This window comes from Coenobita brevimanus, chromosome 72 (assembly GCF_032717465.1).
Source record: "Coenobita brevimanus isolate Jiangsu-jjx chromosome 72, ASM3271746v2, whole genome shotgun sequence".
Classification (NCBI taxonomy): Eukaryota; Metazoa; Arthropoda; class Malacostraca; order Decapoda; family Coenobitidae; genus Coenobita; species Coenobita brevimanus.
This window is the reverse complement of record NC_137025.1, coordinates 16,544,690-16,569,689: the sequence shown is the minus strand read 5'-3', so window position 1 is coordinate 16,569,689 and position 25,000 is coordinate 16,544,690. Positions and strand designations below refer to the sequence as shown.

General features: G+C 43.5%; 2 protein-coding genes across 7 annotated transcripts in view; both read right to left on the bottom strand.

The window, feature by feature from the left end:
- The window catches only part of Pkn (serine/threonine-protein kinase N), a 724,111-nt gene that overhangs the window by 367,067 nt on the left and 332,044 nt on the right, over positions 1–25,000 (bottom strand). The gene's annotated exons all lie outside the window — the stretch shown is intronic.
- On the bottom strand, positions 9,207–10,493 carry LOC145407040 (uncharacterized). The gene has a single exon (XM_080278064.1). It carries the CDS (start codon positions 10,490–10,492, stop codon positions 9,383–9,385), a length of 1,110 nt encoding a protein of 369 aa, XP_080134190.1. The 5' UTR covers position 10,493; the 3' UTR covers positions 9,207–9,382.

The window sequence follows — 25,000 nt, the reverse complement described above, 5'->3', positions numbered from 1 at the left end:
GCGATGGTTTGCGAGGCCTACTTTTAAAAAACCGTCCTTCCCAGTACGGTATATTCTCCTTTTCCTTTGTGTGCAGATATTGCAAAATATTTTAATATACAAGATGCGAGAATACACCGGCAGTCATGTGGACAATAAACAGGTTAAGGGAAAGGTGGCGTGGAGCCTCCTAGGCCATGACTACAACTCTGACTGACCTGTATTATGAAGGATGACTGATTCAATTACGAGTATATCTTCCAGTAAGTATAACATGAACCAGTACCCATTCATTTTTCATATAATTCTCTCTCTCTCTCTCTCTCTCTCTCTCTCTCTCTCTCTCTCTCTCACACACACACACACACACACACACACACACATAGACACAGACACAGACACAGACACACACACACACAAAGAACATCATCATCATCATCATCATCCGGACCTCCTTTCCCAGCAGGCAGACATATAACCAAGCACACAACGCGCACATAATCATTTAAAATGCTGAGCATGCTCGACCACACAACCCCATGCACATATATAAACACCACACCCACGCGCTCTCTCCCTCTCGTTACACACACACACACACACACACACACACACACACACACACGAACATTCAGACAAACAACCAAGCACACAGCTCGCACATAATCATTTAAAATGCAGAGCACGCTCGACCACACATTCCCACATACATAAACACCACACCCACGGTCCCGGTCTCTCTCTCTCTCTCTCTCTCTTTACACACACACACACACACACACACACACACATACACACACATCCTGTTACGTCAATGATGACATCCTCCTATACTATACTATACCATACACTGACTCATTCCCAGCGTGTGATCCCTTCTAATTCCATCACCGTTCTATACGCAATGCTTCCGTCTGGCTGTATGATGCTAATACGTAATTATTCCCTTAACATTATTTCCGCTACCCTTTTATGATTTTATTTGGCTTTGGGAGTTACATATTTCCTTCACGACCCTTATAAGAACGTAAGAACATAAGAAGAGAGGATAACTGCTGTAGAAGAGTAACTGAACTACTAGAATGAGATAAGGACAGTCTATCGCCCCGTATGTAAAATAAAATTGCCAGGTAGTATCTATATCTATCTATTGCCAGACGCCTTAATCCCGTAAAGGATGGTCACAAACAAATCGCCTCTATGTCGCCCCGTCCTCTGCCATTTCGCTGCCCTCCCCCCAACTTACACATGGATGAAATTAAAAGTGAGAAGATTCAGGGTCTTAGCATCTTCAATGTGGTATTTTTTTTTTCCTCCTTGCCTCAATATTTATTTACGTTAGGAGTGAAGTTTCGAATCTTCCAAATTATGTCTGAAATACAAACAATACTTCTTAAGGAATTCAATCGTTATGAGCAAAAGTACAAAATCTAATATTACATCTTTACTTTAGCTTCCTCAACCCTCCTGTACATTAGGCATAGCAAAAAATACAATACAAAATAAACAAAATACCGGCAGGACCGTGAGCTTCATTAACTATATTCTTTTCACTTTAACTTGGCGTAAAACTGGCATCGTTTTATTTTGAATGCTGAACTATGCTGAGATTGATGCTAAAAATATAGTGCTATTCACCAAGAGGTGTGGAGGACAGGATGCAGAACCGTAGCACTGCCTCATTCCACCACTGAGCTGTGAGAATCAGGCTGCAAAGGGACGAAAATCTCCAGCTGGTTTAAGTGAATGAATTATACGTCACTACAAAGACTAAAAAAAAGTCTTAAAAGCAAAATAAATAATAATAATAATAATAATATTCGGAGGTTACAAGAATACTTTACAAATATTCCCAGGTTAAAGAGGCTTAATCACACGTATATTAAACAGAGTACCAACCATGTCTCTTCAATCTTACCTAAAGTGAAATAAAACTGCCTTCTTAAATCATACCTGAGGAGTTTACCTGTCTCCTTAAATCCCGTGTATATGGTAGCAACTCAAGGCTTACGAACACACACACAGACACACAAAAACATTCTACTATTTTGTTGAGTGTTTGGTTGATTACTGTATGGTGCATTAGAGAGAGAGAGAGAGAGAGAGAGAGAGAGTCCTATTATTTTGTGCTTGGCTGGTTACTGTATGGTGCGAGAGAGAGAGAGAGAGAGAGAGAGAGTCAAAACAGTAAAAGGTATCAACAAACACAAGACAAATAAAAATAAAATCAGTAAATCCCGGCACAGTAGGTAGGCTATAGACACTTAGTACTATCAACCTTTTCCCTCATTCTCAAGCACTCTGGTAATTTATTCAGGCTAACACAAGACCATTTCCTTCAGCCTAGTGCAATCCCAGTGGCCACATCTTCCACTTCTTTTTTTCCATCAACTCTGCACCTGCTATGGGCCAGTCTGGGTATGACATTTACGCTGACGAGACGATTCTGTTCAGCTGAGAGAAATCCTTGCAGTGAAAGATTAGTGGTCTACGTGCATATCAGAATCCCCTAGAGAGACAGATACACGGCTAGGTAGCTAAAGATACAGAGATAGAACTTTATTAACCACAAAAATGGATGAAAGTTTTCCGATCATGTAACAGGACCTTTGACGTTCGAGTCTATGGTACCTTAGCCTCTGGGTCCAACGTCTCCAAGAATAAACTAAGAAACAGGCTGCCACCATTTAATTAATTATAATAATAATAATAATAATAATAATTGCAAATATTGTTGGCTTTGAAATGATAATCAAAATATAAAACAGCTATAGAACTACACAAGGGAAAAAAAAAAAAAAAGATGTACTGAGAGAGAGTGAGGACGCGAGGCCTTGGTGTGGCAGTGGTGGGGAACGGAGGTTGGCAAAAATGACGGAAAATTACAGCTGATGGCTTGTGGTCAAAAACTGCCTTTGTCTGGTTATTGCTTCTTGATATACTGCTCTCTCTCTCTCTCTCTCTCTCTCTCACACACACACACACACACACACATTATACGTGTGTGTGTGTGTGTGTGTGTGTGTGTGTGTGTGTGTGTGTATATATATATATATATATATATATATATATATATATATATATATAATATAATATATATATATATATATATATATATATATATATATATATATATATATATATATATATATATATATATATATATATATAAAATGTGATAGGTGGAGGTGCTCACCATCCACTCACTCAATGTAGTGCTGCTCTCGGGTGTCTGCCCTATCCTCTCCTCCATCCTTCTTTCCTTCCATCTTCTTCTATCTTCCTTTCCTTCATTCTTTCCTCGTCCTTCTGCCTACGGGTGACTTTACACTCCCTTTTCTGTCTTTCATTCCTTCATTCTTTCCTCTTCCTTTTGCCTGTGGGTAACTCTACACTGAGTGACAAGCCAAATGGTTTCCTGTACACCAGGAAACCATTTACTACGCTGGGTGGTAACCATATAATCATATTTTGGCGCCTGGTGGTTTAGTGGGTAATTATTGTGCTCCAATTGGATTGAGCCGGTGAAGGTTTATATCCAAGGGGTGGTTGGGGTTTATTGCTCACGTAATGCCACTCAGGGATGAGTGAGGTTGGTCACTCTCATCTTAAATGTCAGGACCAACTGCCTAGCCCCGGGCTCCTACGCTCCTCATGGGGCAACGTAGGATTGGATGATGGATGGATATATATATATAAAACATTATGTATCATATTAAAGACATAGACAGATAGATATACGCACACAATCTGTGTAAATCCATCACAATGAATCAATAAACTTTCAGTTCATTCAGCTATGTTAAAGAATGAAGAATGTTTAACCTTGTGTTGGAAAAATCCGGATGGAAACCGCGAACGAAAATCAAGAACGGAGGGTGGGAGAGGGATTAAATGGAATAAACAGGGGTGTACGGTTTGGCTTGACATGGAATGGAGGATGAGTGAAGATAATGATGAGATACATGGATTAGCGAATAGGGAATATTATGGTAACAAAGGCCTGAACTGGCAAGAGGTAGTGTGGATGCGATGCGATGAGAAAGGCTTAGATTAAGGAGACGGGGAGAGGAGCGGTTGTATCCAGAGATTCGTCAAAAAAACATTATCTTAACACGGAGGTTTGAATATGTTTCAGAAAAAGATGTTACGTGATATAATTCCGTTGCCTGGCGGGATATGAGAGATCCTGGGAGGAACCTTTGTCGCGACCACCCAGGATGAAGTCCGGGATTAGGCCAGTGGTATTAGATAAACGAGTTAAATGAGTTACTTCCTACTTGCTATCGTCCACCTCATCTAGTGGACACCCCTGGTATGCGTCCTTGCTCCACTTTCAGCTTCTATTCTTTAGCCTCAATTTCATAAATATCTCTCCCTCTTACTTCCCCCATCCGCATTGTAATTTCGCAAACACCCCATTTCGCTTTGTACATTCACCCCTCATTCCCTTTCCCTTTCCATTAACCTCTCTTAAGCATCTTCTTCATTCCCTTCCCTACTATTCCCCTCTTCACCCCGCTCCTTTTCATCTCTATCTCCTGTTCAATACATTTACTATCCAACTTTATACCCACCTATCTCATTCCTACCCTTTCATTGCAATTTCTGTTCCCCTTTCTAAATACACTTTCTATCCCTGACCCCTTCACCATCTCTATCCCCATTCACTACGTCCTTCCCGTCCCTCACTAAGCTCTCTTCCCTTCTTTCTCCCCATCTTTTCCCACAACTTACCTCCCTCCTCTCATCCACATAACTCTTCTCTCGCCGTACCTATCTCACACACACACTACAGCATATCTCACCATCTTACACCCCTTATAAACTCCATCAACAACCTCTCTTCCTATCCCTATATATACCCACACTGCCCTTCTCCCTGAACAAGTACCTCCACTGTCATACCGCATCTCTCTCACACAAAAACCATCCATTTCCCATACCCATTCTACCTTGTCCATATCTATTCCTCTCATGGTTAACTCCCTATCCCGCTCTCCATCCACATCATGGTTAACACCCTATCCCGCTCTCCACCCACATCCATACCCCATTCCCATCCCTCTGTACACATACCTCTTCTCTCCCCCATACAAAACGCCTCATACTTCACACCCCTTATATCCTGTCCAAGCCCAACCCTCTCAAATGTATCTCCCTCTCGTACACCCCATCCACCTCCACATCACCTTCTCCTCCTACTATGCACATACCTCTCCCTCGACGCTACTGTACATCTCCCTAACAACCCTACCTCACCTTCCATGTCCATTCCTCTCATGGTTGTCTCCCTGTTCCACTCCCCATATGTACTCACACCCCATCCCACCATAACCATACCACTTCATCCACACAGCAGTCCCCCCTAGACTTTAATTCAATGCCTTACTCCCTAACATCCCTCTCCACACCCTAACTCTTTCTTCTGTGGCTGCAACTTCTCACCTGTACCCCACATTCTCAGGGAATTACGATGCACCTTAGCACCTCTTCCCTTGCGATTCAGCTTACATATTACACTCCAATATTCTGTAGCATGTTATCCACGTCACCTTAACCAAATAATTTCCATAAACAATATAAAGGAGACTACACCAGTGCCGTAAACATGGATAAGGAGTAGATGCTTGGAAGCCTCTGACCACAAGAATCCAGCTCAGTAACTCGCCCCCCCATCGCTCCTTACCCTTCATTGCCCCTCCCCTAACACAAGGCCAAGCACGCCCTATGTTGATTCTCTCTCTCTCTCTCTCTCTCTCTCTCTCTCTCTGTGTGTGTGTGTGTGTGTGTGTGTGTGTGTGTGTGTGTGTGTGTGTGTGTGTGTGTGTGTGTGTGTGTGTGTGTGTGTGTGTGTGTGTGTGTGTGTGTGTGTGTGTGTGTGTGTGTGTGTGTGTGTGTGTGTGTGTGTGTGTGTGTGTGTGTGTGTGTGTGTGTGTGTGTGTGTGTGTGTGTGTGTGTGTGTGTGTGTGTGTGTGTGTGTGTGTGTGTGTGTGAAGGCCGCTGCAGCTCAGTAACGGGAGACGGACTGACTGAAGGCGTTACCAATCGGCACATGACCTAGAACACCAAGGGTACAGTCCCGCATATTATTATTATTATTATTACCGAATTGATGAATAGTTTAGCAATATTAGGTTTTGACACGGTAGGGAAAGTATCAATTAACCCGCACATCGAAGCCCACAACATTGCTGATGAATTATACTTTAAGATTTTATTCAAGGGCTTGGAACCAGTTTCGTGAGTGTAAAGGAACTAATGACTATGATTAAATATACCTTCTCGGGCACCTGGTAATGTTGTATGTACTCTCTCTCTCCCCATCATCTTATTAAGGTATACTATTTGCCACCCACGATACCTCATGCATATTGTCACACACACACACACACACACACACACACACACACACACACACACACTTGGTCACCCATAAACTATCTATTGGCTGTTACTCCCCTCCACTTCACCTTGGTCAGTTCAACCCACTCAGGCGGCCATGATTCACCCGGTATTGAAGAAAATCATCTATCTTAGCTGGAATAAAAGACTGTGAGGGTTAATGGTAACAGCATGAACACACTCAACCTCCTAAACTTAATATTAGCTGAATAAAATCGTCTGGAACAAAAAGCATTTCAGTTGTCCCGTAGTGGAGGTTAATGATAAGAGATTAAGCGGTCCCAAGATCTTATGGTCCCTCTCAGCTAAGTAAAATCGTCAATCGTGAGCTGGAACATAATATTGTACCAGAGTTCTCCTAACCTTGAGAGTTGAGGGATCTGTTTATTGTATTTTCGTCAACAGTTTTCCTATTCAGTCCAAGGGTTGACATAAGTAAATACTACAAGACTATAAGGTAGGCTACATTCTTGGTCAGTACACTTCAACGCTATTTAACTCTTTTAGAATGTGAATTAACTTTAAAGTATGGTACTAACATTTTATTCAACCTAGGGGCAGCTTCCCCTTCCCAGGAAAAAACAAATCCAATAACCCTCTCAGCGTAAGAGAAAATTTTACTACTTTACTCTCACTCCCTCCATACGATTTTTATTCATCTTTGCAATGGCTTCCTATTCTCTTGGAGTTGACTCAGGCGCACAATTTTAATGCAAAGGTTGCTTGTGATAATTTCCCTAATATGAATGTGGAGTCCAATGCTGGCATGTAAAATCAGGATACATGTCAAGTTTTAGAACCGCGTGCAATTAAAATTTAACTAGCTTTTGGGGAGGAGTTAAAAACGGATTTATAATTTTTTTTTCTTATTTTGTTAAAGTAGGTAAGTGAGCCTTTTTACGCGAAATAAGTCTCCGTACGAATTTTTTTTTAAATGATAACTTCCGTACATTAACTATTTATCTCTCTGCATATACGGGTTTGGGTGAGGATGTTAGAATCTGAGTAAACCTGAACTTCTTCACAATGCTAATCTCTGTATATCTGAACTCTCCACAATCTGTATATCCAAACTTTTCTTTTTGGACTATCATTTTCTGATCTCAACTTTCAGGGTTCTTTGACATGAACATCCTGGTTATTTCTAAACTCATTATACAGTACTCTATCCAGGAACTGTACTTCACCCATTCACTACAATGACGATTTTTTTTCTTCCATTCTTGCAACTCAAAAGATTATCTACCTCACGAAGTATCGTTTGTGGTCTCCAGATTCACCAAGATAATAATACTCTCTTTCATTCTTGCTCTCGTCTGAGGATTATATCACATCCAGGAAGGGACTCTCGTAAGGAAGGTTTTTCAAGTTGCCTGTTTCTACCTCGTCTCTTCCATCTCCCTTAGATATACTTCGATTTATCATACACCGATATATGTAAGTTTTATCATGTTTGTGTTATGCAGGACTGACGTGCCAAACATAATTTACAATAAAAAAAATAAATAAGTAAATAAATAAATATCCTCACGCAACTCTGTGCCGTGTTCTTACTGTAAACGAGGAACGGTAGCACTTCTTTTTAGCGATTTACTTGACATCAGACCTTAATGCTTATTTATCACTTATTTATATCTTTTTTCACATAAACATTAAAGTGGATACTAATGCCTAACAAAATAAATCGTCGTGGTAGAGGTGTTACGAAATCTCCTATAAGCCAACAAGAAATGATCCCTTACCATGACTAAACCACAATCCATCATTTCACCAAAGATCCAGTCAAACCTCCCACTACCACGGTGGATATTATTATTATTATTATTATTATACGAATACCAGATGATTTTAGTCAGCACAGGATAGCGCCCTCGTACTCAAGGGGTTATTAATGACGGAGTGGGGGACGGGAGACCGGGTAAGAAATGAGAGAATAGTATACACATATCTCTGATGACTGCAAGGTTTATGCATGTAGGACAAATAGTAGTCGTGTGTGTGTGTGTGTGTGTGTGTGTGTGTGTGTGTGTGTGTGTGTGTGTGTGTGTGTGTGTGTGTGTGTGTGTGTGTGTGTGTGTGTGTGTGTGTGTGTGTGTGTGTGTGTGTGTGTGTGTGTGTGTGTGTGTGTGTGTGTGTGTGTGTGTGTGTGTGTGTGTGTGCTGACCTTTACAAATGCCAACTACTGGATTCTGCATATCATTACTCTCTCACACAACTCAACGTTACCACCAGAAGTAACTGTAATTCTACAAGTGGAAATACCAAATGCACCTGACCTACAGTGAAGCTATGCAACTGCTGAAAAGTGAATATACTGAAAATCTAAATTATTATACAGGGTGTCCACAAAGTTCTCCTGGGTTTACATGAGTTGGACTGCGTGTAAACAACTGAACATATAATAATGCAGTATTAAATATAAAGTTGAATTTTTAAAAAACTTACTCTTTATATAAACTGCACCTCAATACATCCTGTGATGGTGAGTCTGGATTACCGGGGTTTCATTGGTGTGGGTGTGTGACCGTGTGTGGTCCACCTCACTCCCACTAACATTTTTTTTTTTTCTCTCTCTCCCTAGCTTTTTGAGCCCTACTTCATCCCACTTATGAGTGGCAAAAAGAGGCAGGATGACGATGTTCAGAGCCAATGAATTTTTGTAAACAATGCATGAGTTTGTGGACACCCACACAGTGAATGTGACTAAACGCGTGTGTCGTGTGTATTGACACCGGGCAGGGCAGGTTATGCAGGACAAAAGGGAAAGGAAGTACACATTATTACAAAACATATTTTTTTATTGACAATATGAACACATGAGATCAACTGGTGATGGTGTGACGAACCTATGTACAGGTGGAGGGTAATGGACAATGAAGTGATGGGAAAGGCTGCCTTGGTAATGTGATGATGCTGAAGATTATGACGACGACTGATGAACTGTTGACTGATAATGGTACATAATGTTGAGTATGGTTGTGGTAGTGTGGGTGCGGCATCAGGTGGTATATGGTACCTGTGCCGCTGGTGTGGCTGCTGCCGCTGCGGCGGCCGCCGCAGCTCCCATCCGCGGCACCCTCCGCTGGGCCTGGGGCGATGTGTGCGGGTGGGGCGGAGCGGTCTCCTTGCCCCGCCGCTCTGGGGAGGGTGAGGGGCGTGGTGATGGCGGGGTGCGACGACGGGACGGCTTGGGGGAGTGTGGGGCTGGGACGGGGATGTGGTCGTAGGAGGAGTGGGAGTCGAAGGTCCTGATGGTGGGCGACCTGGTGGTGGGCCGCCCACCACCCCCACCTTGCTGGCCACCACAGTGGTGGTGGTGATGGTGATGGTGGTGGCAAGGACAGGCAAGGGAGGTCACCAGGCTGTAAAGAGTGGAGCAGTGGTGGCAAGAACAGCCCCCTCCCCTACCCAAGCCAACACCGACACCCCCGCCTCCACTTGCACCTGCATTATCACCCGCCCCAGCGGCGTCCCCTGGTTCCCACCCCGCCCCTCCTACCTCTGGACGGTCGGGGTGTGTTTGAGGGGCGGCCCTGTGTCTGGCGCGGCCCCGGGACTCCTGCTGGGGCGGGGCAGGGGTTGGGGTGGCGTGAAACTCATGTGGCCGCTGGGGTGGGGGAGGAGGCTGGTTGTTCTGCAGCACGATGTGTGCGGTGCTCTTGCAACGGCGGCCGTATGGGCGCTGCGGTGTTGGTTTGGGCGCAGAGCGGTCCAGGCTGCCGCTGAAAGTGAGGCTGCGGCCAGCTGCGGCTTCCTCGCCACGGCTCACTTCGCACACACTGCGGGTGGTGGCGGGGTCGGGTGCGGGTTGAGGAGCGGGTTGGGTGGGGTGGGTGAAGGGACAGGGCGTGGCGGTGGCGGCGGCGAGAGCGGTGCAGAGGGGGCAAGGAGGTCGGGCGGGTGGGGGGTTGGCACTGTAGGTCATCACCAGGCCATCACGACTGCACGAGATGGAACACTGTGCACTGTTGCCCCCACCACCACCACCACCACCACCACCACCTCCACTACCATTGTTCCACCTAAAATGTTCCACTCCATCACTGGGTTCACCACGTCCCTCATGGGTGGAGGTGGGCGTGGTGTGGGCGTACTGCATGGGCGGCATGGCGGGGTGTTCGTGGTGGTGATGGTGGTGGTGGGGCAGTGGGCGGCCTCTCTCCATCACTGCTCACCCGCCCTCCTACATGCTGTCCTGCCCTGCCCCGCCCACATCTTGCCACCCCGCCCACACCAATACCTCTGGCTATCTGAAGGTACCTGTGGGCGGCAGGACGGTCAGGAAGGCGGTGGTGGTGACGATGATTATGGATGGTGGAGGTGGGTTCGTAATTGGTGATGGTTTCCTCAATGGTGGAGGAGGAGGAGTTTGACGATGAAAATGACGGCGTAGGTGACAAAGATGATGGTGGAGACTGCCTCGTTAGTGATGTAGCAGTAGTAGTCTGACGAAGTGTGGATCAACCGAAGAAGCTCCAGTATACCACAGAAGCAGGAGTAAGAGCCCTTGCAACATGAGTATGGGCAGGGCGTGGGGGCTGGGCGGGGGCTGAAGGAGGGCCATTTGTTGGTCCAGTACACTCGTGGTACCAGGATCGCCACCCAGTAAAGGCGACCACGCTAACAACTGTGCCGCTCCTTCTCCACCCACTCCCCCAATATTCCACGGGCTCACTTCACTCCCCAACATCTCGCTCAAATCGTAATCCACCTTGGAGTCGAGGAAGATAGACGCTTCTTAAGGTTGGAGTGCTGATGTGATGCTATGTGGTTCAGAAGTAATGCTACCTCTCGCTGGACTCAAATCATAATCCAAATTCGAGTCAAACAATACTGTAAGACTGGAGTAAGGCTGAATATGGCAGGAGTAAAGCTGTGAGGTTATGTTGAGTTCGGAGTGAGGCAGGACTCGAGTAACGGCAGGAGTAACGTCAATGTAACGATGAGCGAGGCAGGCGTAACTGTGGTTAGGCTGGGCTTGTGTGGTTAAGCAGGAGTGTAACAGCGTGGCAGAGTCGAGTGGAAGGGCTAGACACACAGGGCTCCACCTTCCACTGCAGCCAGCTAGCTACACAGTCACAACTCCGCCTAGCGCCAGCCGCTTATATACGCTCATCCTTCCCTCCCCCCCTCGCCCCCAGAACCTTCCTCCCCTTCACCCATCCCTCTTTCCTTTAAGTTTCTCTCTCTCTCTCTCTCTCTCTTCCTGTACCCTTGTTTCATTACTTCCAATTCCTCTATTCTGTGTCCTTCTTCGTCTTCACATTTTTTCGTAATTTTATTTTAAATTCCCTCCCTGCTATGTCCCTCATTACACCCATGTGTCTTTACTGTTATCTACTCAACCCTTCATTCTTTCCCTCGCCCCTTCCACTCCCTCTCCCTCTTCCACGCTCTTCTTCTATCCTTCCGAACCTCTTCTTCATTCCTTTCTTCCCTCGCTCTATCCTCTATCTCCTCTTCTCCCCTTTCCCTCATCCCTCAGCAGCATTTCCCTCTCTCCTCTAAAGGTTACTGGGTACACACACACACACACACACATCAGAGGGGGACGGGGGAAGGACGTAAACGTATACACTGATAAAACAATTTACTTTTTTTTTTTTTTTTTTTTTTTTTTTTAACCCTTGGCTCATCCCCGCATCTATTGCATCTACACGAAACTTACGCTGTGATGACATTTTCCTCTTCGTACCAAATAATGACCTTCAAGTGCAATGACGTCTGTTTATTTTCTTGCTGCTTACGGGGTTATAAACGTCTCTTTACTGTCTTCTAGTTTACAGGGTTACAAATATTTTTACTATGCTGCGGTCTACGGGGTTACAAACTACTGTCCTGCAGTCTACGGGGTTACAAACTGTCTTTTTACTGTCCTGTAGTATGCGAGTTACAACCAATTTTCTTTTCTACTGCGATACAAATTGTCCCTTAACATTTTTCTCTCTTAGTTTACGCCGTTCCAATCTGTCTCAGTCTTGTAGTCTACGGGGATACAAACTCTTATTAAATTTCTTGCAAGTTACGGGGTTCCAATCTATCTCTTTAAATGTCTTGTAGTCTAAGGGGTTGCAAACTGTCTCCATTAAACCCTGCAACGGCACTGCGTTTGTACTTTTTCTTCAGATTACCGTCATTTAGTGTGAGTTCTTGATAAAATGGTGTAATGGGTTCTTCCTTCAATCTCGCTGACGCCGGATGATTTTATTCGGCTTAACAAACCTCGCGTAGTGAAGGCATTAACCTCTTCAATTCGGTGACGTTATTTCCTTCCTAACACCAGACAATTTTTTCAACTCAGGTTACATTTCTAGTAGTGAAGGGCTTAACGGAAGCTGTAATCCTCCTGTTCTGAAAGTTTCTGTAATCCTCCCACCCTGAAAGTTTCTCTAAAGACGAGCAAAATCCCCCGGTGGTAGGAACACAATACCCGCTATGCCATCGGAATGAAGAGGTTGAAATAATAGGCTACTAATCCTATTATGTATCTCTGTATCTGAATTGTACAGGCCTCTCACAACACATACTGTACACATTACAACAAAAACAGGGGCGTTAAAAGAATACCTAAGAATCCCTTTTTGTAGTTGTTTTCTCGCCAGCGATAAGGAACTCAGCATTTCTTCCCTGGCAGTTTCTTTTACATATTTCACCTTCATGATCTCTTCAATGTGACTTACATCTCAAAAGTACGACGAGGCAGGTGTTGGGGAATGACTTGAGGTGGGCATGCTTTCTGTCCCTTGCCTTGTGTTCAACTCTGAGTATAGGCTCCACAACCCGTTCCTAAGAGGCCCAGCCCTCCTCCTACGTGCATATACTGTATAGTACCTTCAAATGCCACCATGTGACTGAGGTGTGGCAGGTGTATTGTAACGTGTGTGTGTGTGTGTGTGTGTGTGTGTGTGTGTGTGTGTGTGTGTCAGGTGTACTATTGTGTGTCAGGTGTAATGTTGTGAGTCAGGTGTACTGTTGTGAGTCAGGTGTACTGTTGTGTGTCAGGTGTACAAGTGTGTCAGGAATCAAAACACTCTACACACCTGTTCCCAGAAGCTCCCCGCCCCAACAAGGTCACTGGCTGGGGGGGGGGGGATTTAAAGGGCACGAGGGCAACACATGCAATGGAAAGCAGGAGGAGGAGGAGGAGGAGGAGGAAGGGGGGGGGAGAATCATGTAGTAAAAAAAAAAAGAGAGAGAAAGAGAGAGAGATGAGGTGACGGGGTACAGAAAAGGAATGGAAATATACATCAGAGGAGTGAGAAGGCTGAGAGACGGTGCAAGAAGAGGTCGAGGACAGTGTGAAAAGAAAGGAGGGCGTAAGAGAAAAGAGAAAGACAGAAGGGGCAGGAAATGGGAAAATATATATGGTCAAGGGAAAACGAAAGGGAAAGTGGAAGCAAGGAGAAGACAGGATAAGGAGAAAATGGAGGAAAAAAAACGGAAGGGTAAAGTAAGAGGAAAGGTGAGAGAGGCAAGTTGGGGGGGGGGGGGGACTACTGAGAAGGGAAATAACAGGGTGAGGGAAGTGGGAGAGGAACGGGGTTGGATAGAATGATAATGATTGTTGCCCATAAAAAGTTATATATCAGAAGGACAAGGAAGGGGAGGGAAGCATGGAGGGAGGGGAAGGAAAGAGCAGAGGGAGTAATGAGGAGAGAATGGAGTCAAGGGGTGTAGAGACGGAAAGGCGGAAGGAGTGGAAAGAATAAAGAGGGAAGGGGTGGGGAGGAGAGAGGGAAGACAGAGGGAGAAGGAAAGAGGAATGAGAGAGGGAGAAGGAAAGAGGGAACAGAAAGGGGGAAGGAAAGTGGGAAGAGAAAGGGAGAAGGAGAGAAGGAAGAGAGACGATGAAGGAAAGAGGGAAGAGAGAGAATGGAGAGGGAAGGAAAGAATAAAAGGTGGGAAGGAGCCAACGAAAGCGAAAGGCACGACAGAGGAAGGGAGGAGTGGCATTAAAGTTCAAAGCATCACGAGAGCATGACAATATACTGACAGGAAATGGGCAAAACACACACACACAATCAGAAAAAAAAATCCCCCCCCCTCAAAAAAAAAAAAATCATGAGGGAAAAAGAAAATACGGGAATATATGAAAAAATACGTTAAGAAACAAAATACTCTGAAGTGCACAGTAAGTTCAATACGACAAAATCCAACAAACTCAACTTTAGAAAAAAGTTTCAAAGCTAACCCTAAATAATAAAACCGAAAATAAAAATAAATTAATACAGAAAGGAATGGAAGTGCAAACAGCGAGTTTAATAATAATAATAATCATAATAATAATGAAATACGATAGGCCGACAAAATAACGAAGCTTAAAATGTCATGACAGAAAACAAAAGAAAATATGACAACGATCAATAAAAATAACCTAATAAAAAAAATAAGGAAATACAATGAACAAGAACGAAAATTTAATAAATAAATCAATAAACATAAAAGCAGTCATAAAACAAAACATTATGACAGCGCGTGAGGCACATGGCATCTCTGGTGACGTCACACGGGTTGCAACACTCCGCTAGACTAAAATTTGTCAGAAACACTTGCTTCATTTTGATTACCTAGGCCTTCTTTCACCCACTTCTTATCTCTTTGTTAATCGTTGGTTCAAAGTCATCGTATTTTCCTGCCTATTCCCTGTTCATGTATTATTCACCGCTACAGTACTTTTTAAAAATATATAAATATCTCTTACACGTCCATTTCATGTAAATTTACTTTGGCTCCCGATGTGTTGTACTCTACCAAATCCCTGTTCATCACATTTTTGCCTTATTCCGAAAGTTCCCGTTGCTTCTGTATAACTATTACTGTATTTATCGTTTATCCTCGTTGCCTTATTGTTTTCTTACCTATTCTTACCTATGTGTAATTATTAACAATATATCTAACGTATGTCTACCGCCTGGAAACATTTACACATTACCCTTCCCTTCATTTTACACTGCCTTCTTACCTATGTTATTTTTTAATCATACCTAACTAAACCTACAATGATATTACCTATCCCTCCATTTTTATTGAATTTTATTACCCATTTCACATTTACCTATCCCGCTTTTCACATCCTGTTACGGACCAATGTATTTTGAAGCATGTATTTTCGTGTGTGTGTGTGTGTGTGTGTGTGTGTGTGTGTGTGTGTGTGTTTAAAGAGGCCTCGTGGTGACGGGATTTATGTAGAAGTCATCCTCCAAAGCCAATTAGAAGTAAGGTGATATAATGCATAAAAATAAACCACGTCATTTATTTACCTTACTCAGTTCCTTTCCACATAAGCGTCCATTTACCTACTTTATCACTTCAAGGTAACTCTCTCTCTCTCTCTCTCTCTCTCTCTCTCTCTCTCTCTCTCTCTCTCTCTCCTGTACTCCATTCTGACTAACTTTTCAGCGTAATATTCACTATCACAATCCTTTATTTACTTCTATATTAATTTCCATTTAATAGGAAGGGAACAGGATATGACTCAGTGTGGAGTGTGTGTGTGTGTGTGTGTGTGTGTGTGTGTGTGTGTGTGTGTGTGAGAGAGAGAGAGAGTGAGAGTGGATAGGAAGGAGGTAGGTTGTAGAAAGGCTTGAAAAATGGAGTAAGAAAAGGCAGGAAGACGTGAGAGGAAGGAAGGAAATTAGGACAATGTGGAAAGTAACAAACGAGTGAAGGACGCAAGCACGGGCACGGATGGAAAAATGGAGAAATGGAAGGAAAACGTAAGAAGGGGCAAATTATGAAACAGATGACATAAACTAACCATGGAAATTACGACAGTGATATTTAATGAGAGAGAGAGAGAGAGAGAGAGAAACCAACCGGACAACAATGTAAACAGGACACGCGCCTCCGGAATGTTTACATATAAAAACAAACAACATATCTTCACTACACGAAACAACAACGAAAGCAGCAACACCAACAACACGAAGAACTAGAAAGGGCGTCATGAAAGACCTATTTCTAACTGGACAAGCGATTAGCAGAGTACAATTTAAGATGAACCCGATAACAAACTCTACGGAAGTCCATCTCCACATTTCCCAGGTCGACTTTAAAGCATGTATACAACACTCTTATTTATTCACTTAGTTATACATTTATTAGAACGTACGAGTGTGGGCGCGTTATTTATCACACTCTTCAATATTGCTGTTTTACTTTGTTTTTGGATATCACTCGATCTCTTAGGTGGGTATTAAGGCTGGGATGATGGTGGTAGTGATGATGACAACGATTCTGCTCCTGTGCTCTTTCATTCACTCATCAAAAAGTTATATGTTACTCTATCGTCATCCCAACAGGAACTTCTTAATTACAGCACGATCTTCTTATTGTTATTCTGTAAACTATCGTAAGGACAAACAATCATGAGTGAAAACAACCTTAATGTACTATCAATGACCCGGCACAACGCTGTATTCCCTAAGGGGGTTTTGGTCTCTCTCTCTCTCTCTCTCTCTCTCTCTCTCTCTCTCTCTCTCTCTCTCTCTCTCTCTCTCTCTCACAGCATTGCCCAAATTCTCTCAAACACAGCACCACCCCGTTTTTCCACCTAACAATACTACTACTTCCCCCCACATGCATTCTTCTTCACCCTCCTATACTACGTTCACTCTAACTAGGCTTAAAACTGCCATCTCTCCAGCAAAGGAAGGAGTTGCAGCAATAGACTGAGACTAGAGTATGATGCTTGTCACGAAGAATCGATATGAAAAGGATGCTGACCCCCAGTAGTGTTTTTTCTGCCACTGAGCTATGTGAAATAAGCTGCAAAAGGACAAGAACCTCGACCTAATTAATATGCACATACAATGGCAAATCTATCATCACCATCATCATCATCATCCCAACTCTATTTCACACTTACTAGGGCGAGCATAATTCGGGCGAGCAATAAGAGTGAGCGATATTAAACAAGTCATAAGAGAGCAGGAACTAAAATGGTACGGAGGTGTGGCTACGTATGATAACTAATGAAATGATATAACTGGATATTACAAAACGGCAATCGTGGCGAGAGAGAGAGAGAGAGAGAAATTGAGTGTACCCGAAGACATAGTAAGCATGGCAGGAAAGAGTCAGACAAGAGGTGGGGAGACTGGATTAAGAAAAGCATGCAGAAGTAACAGTGAGGGGAGTGATTACAAATGTCGCGAAATACTGTATGCCTGGATCCCATGAAAGGGTCAGCATAACAGGAAAAAACCCAGATAGGAGGTGAGAAGACGTTAGAGAAACAGGCAGAGAGGGTCCCAGTCCCGCAAACCACCGAGAGTTGGGGGGATACCTTGACTTAGCTGCAGACTTCTGATAACTCTGATGATGACGATGATGATGATGATGATAATGATGAGAGGAAACGGATGACTCACAACTACTTGCAAGAATACACAACCCAGAACGCGGATTAAAAACTGCATCAGCTATTTGCACACTTCCGCAAGTCATGCAAAGGAAAGAGTGGCCTTCCCTCAGCAATGGAAATCACATGGTTAACAATGGTAATTCCAAGAAACAAGACTCAACCTAAAAGAACTCAAGACGGCGCATACCTCCCCCAATGCCACTGCAGGATCCAGATCCGAACAAGAATTTAATTCTTTCTTAGCCCATGTCTAACCCTTCCACAAAAAATTTCATTGAAATTCACTGAAAATTGAGAACTTTTGGAGATATCGTGTGGACAAAAAAACAGACAACCATAGGTGAATACACAGTTCCCTCCAACTTCGCTGGCGGAGGTAACTACAGTATGACTCGCGACTCTGAGGCCCCACAATAATGCCTATATATCCGTTATTATCAAATGGATTTAAATGAAACTTTAAAACTGTAAACTTCAATCTATGTCAATCATATATAGCAACTGGAAACTTCCACCGTTAGAATTTAAAGATATGCTGAAAATTTATGCTACTCTTTTACCAGTAAAAAGCTGAGTGGCCGGCAGTTGGCCAAATGCAATTATCCAGTGATCAGACGGTCATCTATGACTCTGACTTAACCCAAGATGTTTTCGTTGTTGTGGGTTCAACTTTAAGGGAAAAGATTTTAAAACAAGCCTAGCACCTCTGGTTAACTGATAAAAACATGAGAGAATGCAGCCATCCTTGTAGATAAGTTACCCCGAAAATTCGCTAGTTTGGTACACCGGGTGCATTGTGTTTAACCGCTGAAGACCGCTCTCAAAACATAAGTCTACCAGCAGATACCGTAACTTGTAATGATGCGAAGATATAAGTACCAAAAATTTCACTTAAATCGGTTCATCAGTAACGAAAATATTGAAATTGCTCTGGGGAACCAGAGTAGTGAATTACCGTGTACTTAAAAAAGAAAAAAAAAAGTTATACACACCCATCCATAAGATGCATATATATATTATAGTATATACACCCAATTTTTAAATAATTGCATACACAAAAGTTCCTGCGACCTCTGTTCATTTCACCTTGGTGAAGTCAAACCGCGTTGGGGGGGGGGGGAAATGGGTGTCAGAGTTGGATGACGTATGCTTACTTTTGTTATTCGTGTGTGTGTGTGTGTGTGTGTGTGTGTGTGTGTGTGTGTGTGTGTGTGTGTGTGTGTGTGTGTGTGTGTGTGTGTGTGTGTGAGGGCATTAGACCACGTGGATCCTCGCCAGAGTATTATTAGAAGCTCTGTGGTTGTTGGGATAGTGTGGTGGAGGCTGTGGTAGCTGTGGTGGTGATGCAGTGGTGATGGTACGTGGCGGTTGTGGTGGTGATGATGTACGGTGGTAGTGGTATTGTTCAGCAATGGCCTTGTTGTGGTGATGGGAAGGATGTGGTGGTTGTGGTGGTGATGATGTACGGTGGTAGTGGTATTGTTCAGCAATGGCCTTGTTGTGGTGATGGGAAGAATGTGGTGGTTGTTGTGGTTGTGTAGTGGTGGTGGTGGTGGTGGTAGTAACGAATGACGGTGACAGAGGTGATGTGGTGGCTGCTGTTGTGGTAGTGATATCATGGTGGTGGTGTTTCATGGTAATTATGGTTCTGGTGGTGGTAGTTTTGGTAGGTCTGTTACGTCTTGGGTGGTGATACTTGGTGGTATTCGTGGCTGTGATGTGGCGGGAGCTTTGATGTTGGTAATAGCTGTGGCGATGACTGATGGTTGCAGTGTTTCTGATGTGCATGCTCTTGTCTGTGGCTGAGATAAGGTGGTTGTGGTGGTGGTGGTAGAGGTAGTAGTAGCCACAGTCATTGGCGTGTTTGGAGCCAACGGATTGTATTAAGAGGGTTAGTGTTAACATTCACATTACAACTTAAAATGCTGAACAGTATTACGAAAGCTGGTCTTGATCCTCACAATTTAATTCCCAAATGGACGGATGTAATGCGTAAAAAAAAGAAAAAAAAATAGTAGCAGTAGAAGTAGCATAATATATGAGGCTAAAGGTGACACAGGAAAATACTGGGCGAAATATATGAGCAGACTTTATCTCCAACGCACGCTCCATACTAGTGTCACTTCAGAGGAAAGGGAGGGGGAGGGAGAGATATGGAGGGGAGGGGAGGGGCAGGGAGAGATATGGAGGGGAGGCGAGGGGGCAGGGAGAGATATGGAAGAGGGGAAAGAAAAAGAGAGAGGTATGGAGGGACGGAGGGAAAGAGACAGAGGGATGCAGAGGGAATGAGAGAAACAGCGAGTGGGATGCAGAGGGAGTGTGGGAAATAGAGAGAGGGAGATGCAGAGGGGGAGACAGAGTCGGGAGGCATAGAGAAAAGACACACAGACACAGGGAGGGATTAATAATTAGGAGAGAGAGACAGAGAGATGAGTAAGAAAGGAGTGAGTGTGTGTGAGTATGAGTGTGTGTAGACATGAATCACTTCCTCTGGTGCTACTACGCTGGATCCACTACTACTACCACAACTACCATCAACCCTAAAAATAGCAACACAATCACCACACCTTCCGTACCCACAACTACCACACTCACCACATCCACCACAATTACGAAAGCTCCTCACAGCTTCCTTACCACATTCACCATAAAAAAAAATAAATAAATAAGCTACCACATTCACCACAGCTACCCACCACAACTACCAACAATACACATCACCACAAACAGCAGCTTTCATACCCACAGCTACCACTCATGACAGCCACACCCATCTTGCCTACAACCCTCAGTACGACCACACCTACTGCAAGGACCTAAGCTATGCAATTTTATCAAAGTCCACACCACTGATACGACCACACCAACATAATCGTGAGTGAGAGAGAGAAAGAGAGAGAATACCGCAGCCGTCTCTCTCTCAAACTTCCTCACGCGATCGTATCCTAACTGGCTTTGATTATTTCCTAACACCTCTTCCTTTGCAATTTATTCAGCACCTTACATAATATTATCGTCTTGTGTATTACTGATGCAAAGAGGACAGAAATCAGGGGCAAGAGAATGTCAAGGTGTACTATGCAAACTAAATCGCCAAGGAAGAGGTGTTGGTGTCCCATGTCACCTAGAATACAGTCCATATGCAGGGTGGTCCTAACATAGCGCATCTTTTCTGCTCAACGAGGCGATTACTTGCGTGTTGCAAGGAAGGCTCAACGTTATCAATGACTAGCCAGCATCATGTATTAATTTTGTAGGCCCATTGCCACACCCACGCCCACACCTCATGTTCCTCCAACCACACCACTTACACGTCCTCATTTATACAACCCCCTCCCCCTCCTCTCCTTGGCTCTCGATCTACCTCTTCTTCCTCTGCTACTATTTGGTGAGTGTCATGTAGTAACCCCTTCAGTACGAGGCAATTCTCACGCTGAATAAAATCATCTGGAGGATGTACGAATAAAATAAAGCAAGATGCCAGTCTTACTGAAAGCGTTGGTGAAGTGTGTATTTTCTAACACCTTAATTGTTAGGTCTTGCCCAATAAAATCCTCTGACGGTAGCAAGAATTAAATCGCCGAGAAATAAAACAAGAAAATAATAAATCGCCGCGTCCGTTTACCTACTTTATTACTTCAAAGTTATTCTCTCTCCCTCTCTCTCTCTCTCAAATCCTTTAAGCTGGTGACCTTTTAATGGTTATATTCCTGCTACCTCCAAACAATTTTATTCAGCTGTGGTCAGGTTTCTTGTTGTGGAGGGGATGATGAACATTATATTTAACTTCTGCAGCCCTAAACGTATCTATGAAGTCGAATACAATTGTCTGTAGGTGGCAAGCATTACAAAAAGTCATTGAACTGAAGGGATTAACTAACAGCACTAACCCCTCCATTACAAAAACGACATTTGTGTTTCATTCGTGTTAAGATATTTTTATTTTCTTCAGGCTAGGCGAGACTTTACGAACTGAATGGGTTAGATATTGGTTTGTCCCTTCACGTCTACAGGTCCTCCAAGTTCTAAGATAATTGTCCAACGGAAACAAATAAAAATGAATTATAAAAAAAAGCGTGACCGTAGTGACAGGATGGCAGATCGATTCTAACTTATCACGGTCTTTTTCATGATAAGAGTCTAATAGCAAAGTAAAGTGGCACGAGCAGAGGCAAAATAATCTCTCTAACACCGCACAGCTTAGGATTCCCGCCACTGGTCAGTCTCAGGGCCTTAGTCTTTTCCAAGTTGAATAGAGTCGTCAGAAGGCAGCAAGAATAAAGTAAAACAGAGGTGGTCGTAGTGAAGGGGATAACACGGGGTTGAAGGCTGAACTGAACAAGGCAGTCTTTGAAGTGAACAAGGCTGTCTTTGATTCCACAACTTAGAATTCCCAGTCTTGTTTAACCTTCTCCCTCCCTCCCTCCCTCCCTCTCTCTCTCTCTCTCTCTCTCTCTCTCTCTTTCATTATCTCCCTCCGCCCTTATACCATATTAGTCTCCCCCGTCTTTTTGCTACGCATTAATTTTTTTATTTACCAAGGACAGTCTTCCTCTTCGTTTCTACCAAGGATATTAGTGAAGCTTATACTGAATATCGTCTCTCTGTTTCACAATACACACACACACACACACACACACACACACACACACACACACACACACACGACATATGACTAGCCGATTGAAGCACATGGTCAGTGGCATTTAAGTGTTTACTGAAGGTGAATCTAATGCTACATGTGACGAAGTGTGTGTGTGTGTGTGTGTGTGTGTGTGTGTGTGTGTGTGTGTGTGTGTGTGTGTGTGTGTGTGTGTGTGTGTGTGTGTGTGTGTGTGTGTGTGTGTGTGTGTGTGTGTGTGTGTGTGTGTGTGTGTGTGTGTGTGTGTGTGTGTGTGTGTGTGTGTGTGTGTGTGTGTGTGGTGGTAGAGTTGTGAAACATAGATACACGGGATACGGGCTACAATGTAATATCCTTAGTATGGTATATAAAAAGAGGAAAATTTTGAGTGAGAGAGAGAGAGAGAGAGAGAGAGAGAGAGATGGGGAAGGGGGAGGAGAAATGCTAACAGTCTCCTAGTATATATCCAGCTAATCTACTTAGTCTACACCTACCCAAAAATAACATAAGAAAGCAACAACATCGGGGTTAATAGGAGGCCAAGGGTGTAATAAGTTGGGTTCCCATGGCTCCTGATCATAAGGGAAACGTTTACCAATGTGCGGATGGATGGGGTAAGAGAGGAAACGTTTGCCTAAGGAGAGGAGGAGGACATGTTTGCGTAAGAAGGAAATATAGGAGGTTGAGGAGAAGATGCGTTACGTAAATAGATGGGAAGAAATGTTGAGACGGGAGGGAAGGAAGAGAAACAGGGTATTGGGAAAGAGGTGTTTGTTTGGCTTAGGAAAGACTTCTGGTAATAGGAGGCTTGAAACGTTCTCCACTGCGTCTTTTTTCACCACCATAACGTTTTCTGGCGTTTTTTCTAACTACCGCTGGACTGTTTTACTTAGGAGACAGCTATCGTAATGACGGTGTTAAAATCAATACCCAGCAACCCCTCCTGTACTACATCATCTTCAATATGCTATCGTTTTTACCATCACGCGATTTAAATTAACATGTGAGTGAACTATGACTGTGAGGAGGTATGGTTAGAGTGGAAAAAAACGGTACTGCTGCTGGGACATAATAATAATAATAATAATAAATTAATTAATTAATTAATAAACAAGACTACCTGTCATCTGTGAGCCAGGTAGCTTGTAATAATATGTTAGATGAAAACTTGACTATTATGTATCCATCCTGGATGACTCCAAATGCTGGCTGAGTGACATGTGAACTCAAGTTGTGACTCTAAACAACTCTTATTTATAACTTTTCCTTGTACAATCAATACTTTCTGATATTTGAGTTTTCGACACCGACAGACACACGCAGATACATTCCGTACAAAAATAATGACCATAGACTTTGTCTACCTGGCTCAGTATATAAATACTAAAACAATCAGCAAACCTCTTCCCTCTCAACCCTTGCTTAAGGCCTATTGTCTAAAATGCCAGATACTAACACAACACATAGAATTTTTTTCTCTCTCTCTCTCTCTCTCTCTCTCCCTCTCCTTGGAGTCGTAGGAGGAAATAAGGAAGTACCGATATAGACACGTATATATAGAGTACGCGTGGCCACAGATAAAGGGGGAGGGGGAGGAGGGGGGAGAAAGGGGATTTATGAGGTGAGGGGAGAGAGGGGGGGAGGGGTTTTGTGGTATTGGATGGGGGGATCATTGAGGAAGGAGGAAGTATAGTTTTAGGACTGAGTGTGTGTATATAGTTTTAGCCTGAGAGAGAGAGAGAGAGAGAGATTCACACACACACACACACACACACACACACACACACACACACACACACACACACCATCTGACCATAATAAGCAAAGGATACAAATAATCAGTTAAGGTAGATCCCAGTCCCTGAGGTTACCAGTCCCCTTTTACTCTCTAGTCTTCCCTACCAGCACACAAAAACAACACAGCTTTTCTCATCCCTACTACACTCTTTTACTCTGACTTGGTCTAAAATTCCCATCTCTCAGTCTTGATTGCTGAGATATAAAAGATGATTAAGCCAAGAATATGATGCCAGTCACGAAGAAGTGCAGTGTACAGGATGCTGAGCCGTACTGTTATCTTTCTGTACTACTAAGCTGCGTGAAATAAGCTGCAAAAGGAAGAAAATCTAGGCCACGTCAGAACAAAACGAATATACCAAACGTGAGCGACTGGATAATGATATACTAAATCAGGTTATAATTTTCACGCTGCTCCTTGTCTTCCACGCAGTTCCTTGTCTTAGATGTTACACTTTCAAGAGGAAACAAGCAGCCCCTTCTCCAAACTTCCCTAACTCCAAACACAAACATCTATATAAATCTTAACTGTTACAGGGGAGCCTCAAAAAATTATGCATGAATCCTACACATCAAAATAAACACAGATAAATTAGATATTCCAAATTGTTCCCCTTCCACGAAATCTACCCAACTCCTTTCACTTTCTGAGCTTCCGTGTTACTTATAAACAAAAACAATTATTCCAATTCTAGTCATTAAATAAGGTCTAAAAACAATTTATTCGATATATTTCAGGCAGTTTCCACTTCATGGGCTTAGAGGGAGTCCCTTTTTACTATGGACTTTCCCTACCAAATATGAAGGACTAAAACATGATAAAGAGGGTGATC

Bases quoted from the DNA above. Each gene is read 5' to 3' on its own strand.
- LOC145407040 (XM_080278064.1), bottom strand. From the start codon at position 10,492: ATGCCGCCCATGCAGTACGCCCACACCACGCCCACCTCCACCCATGAG.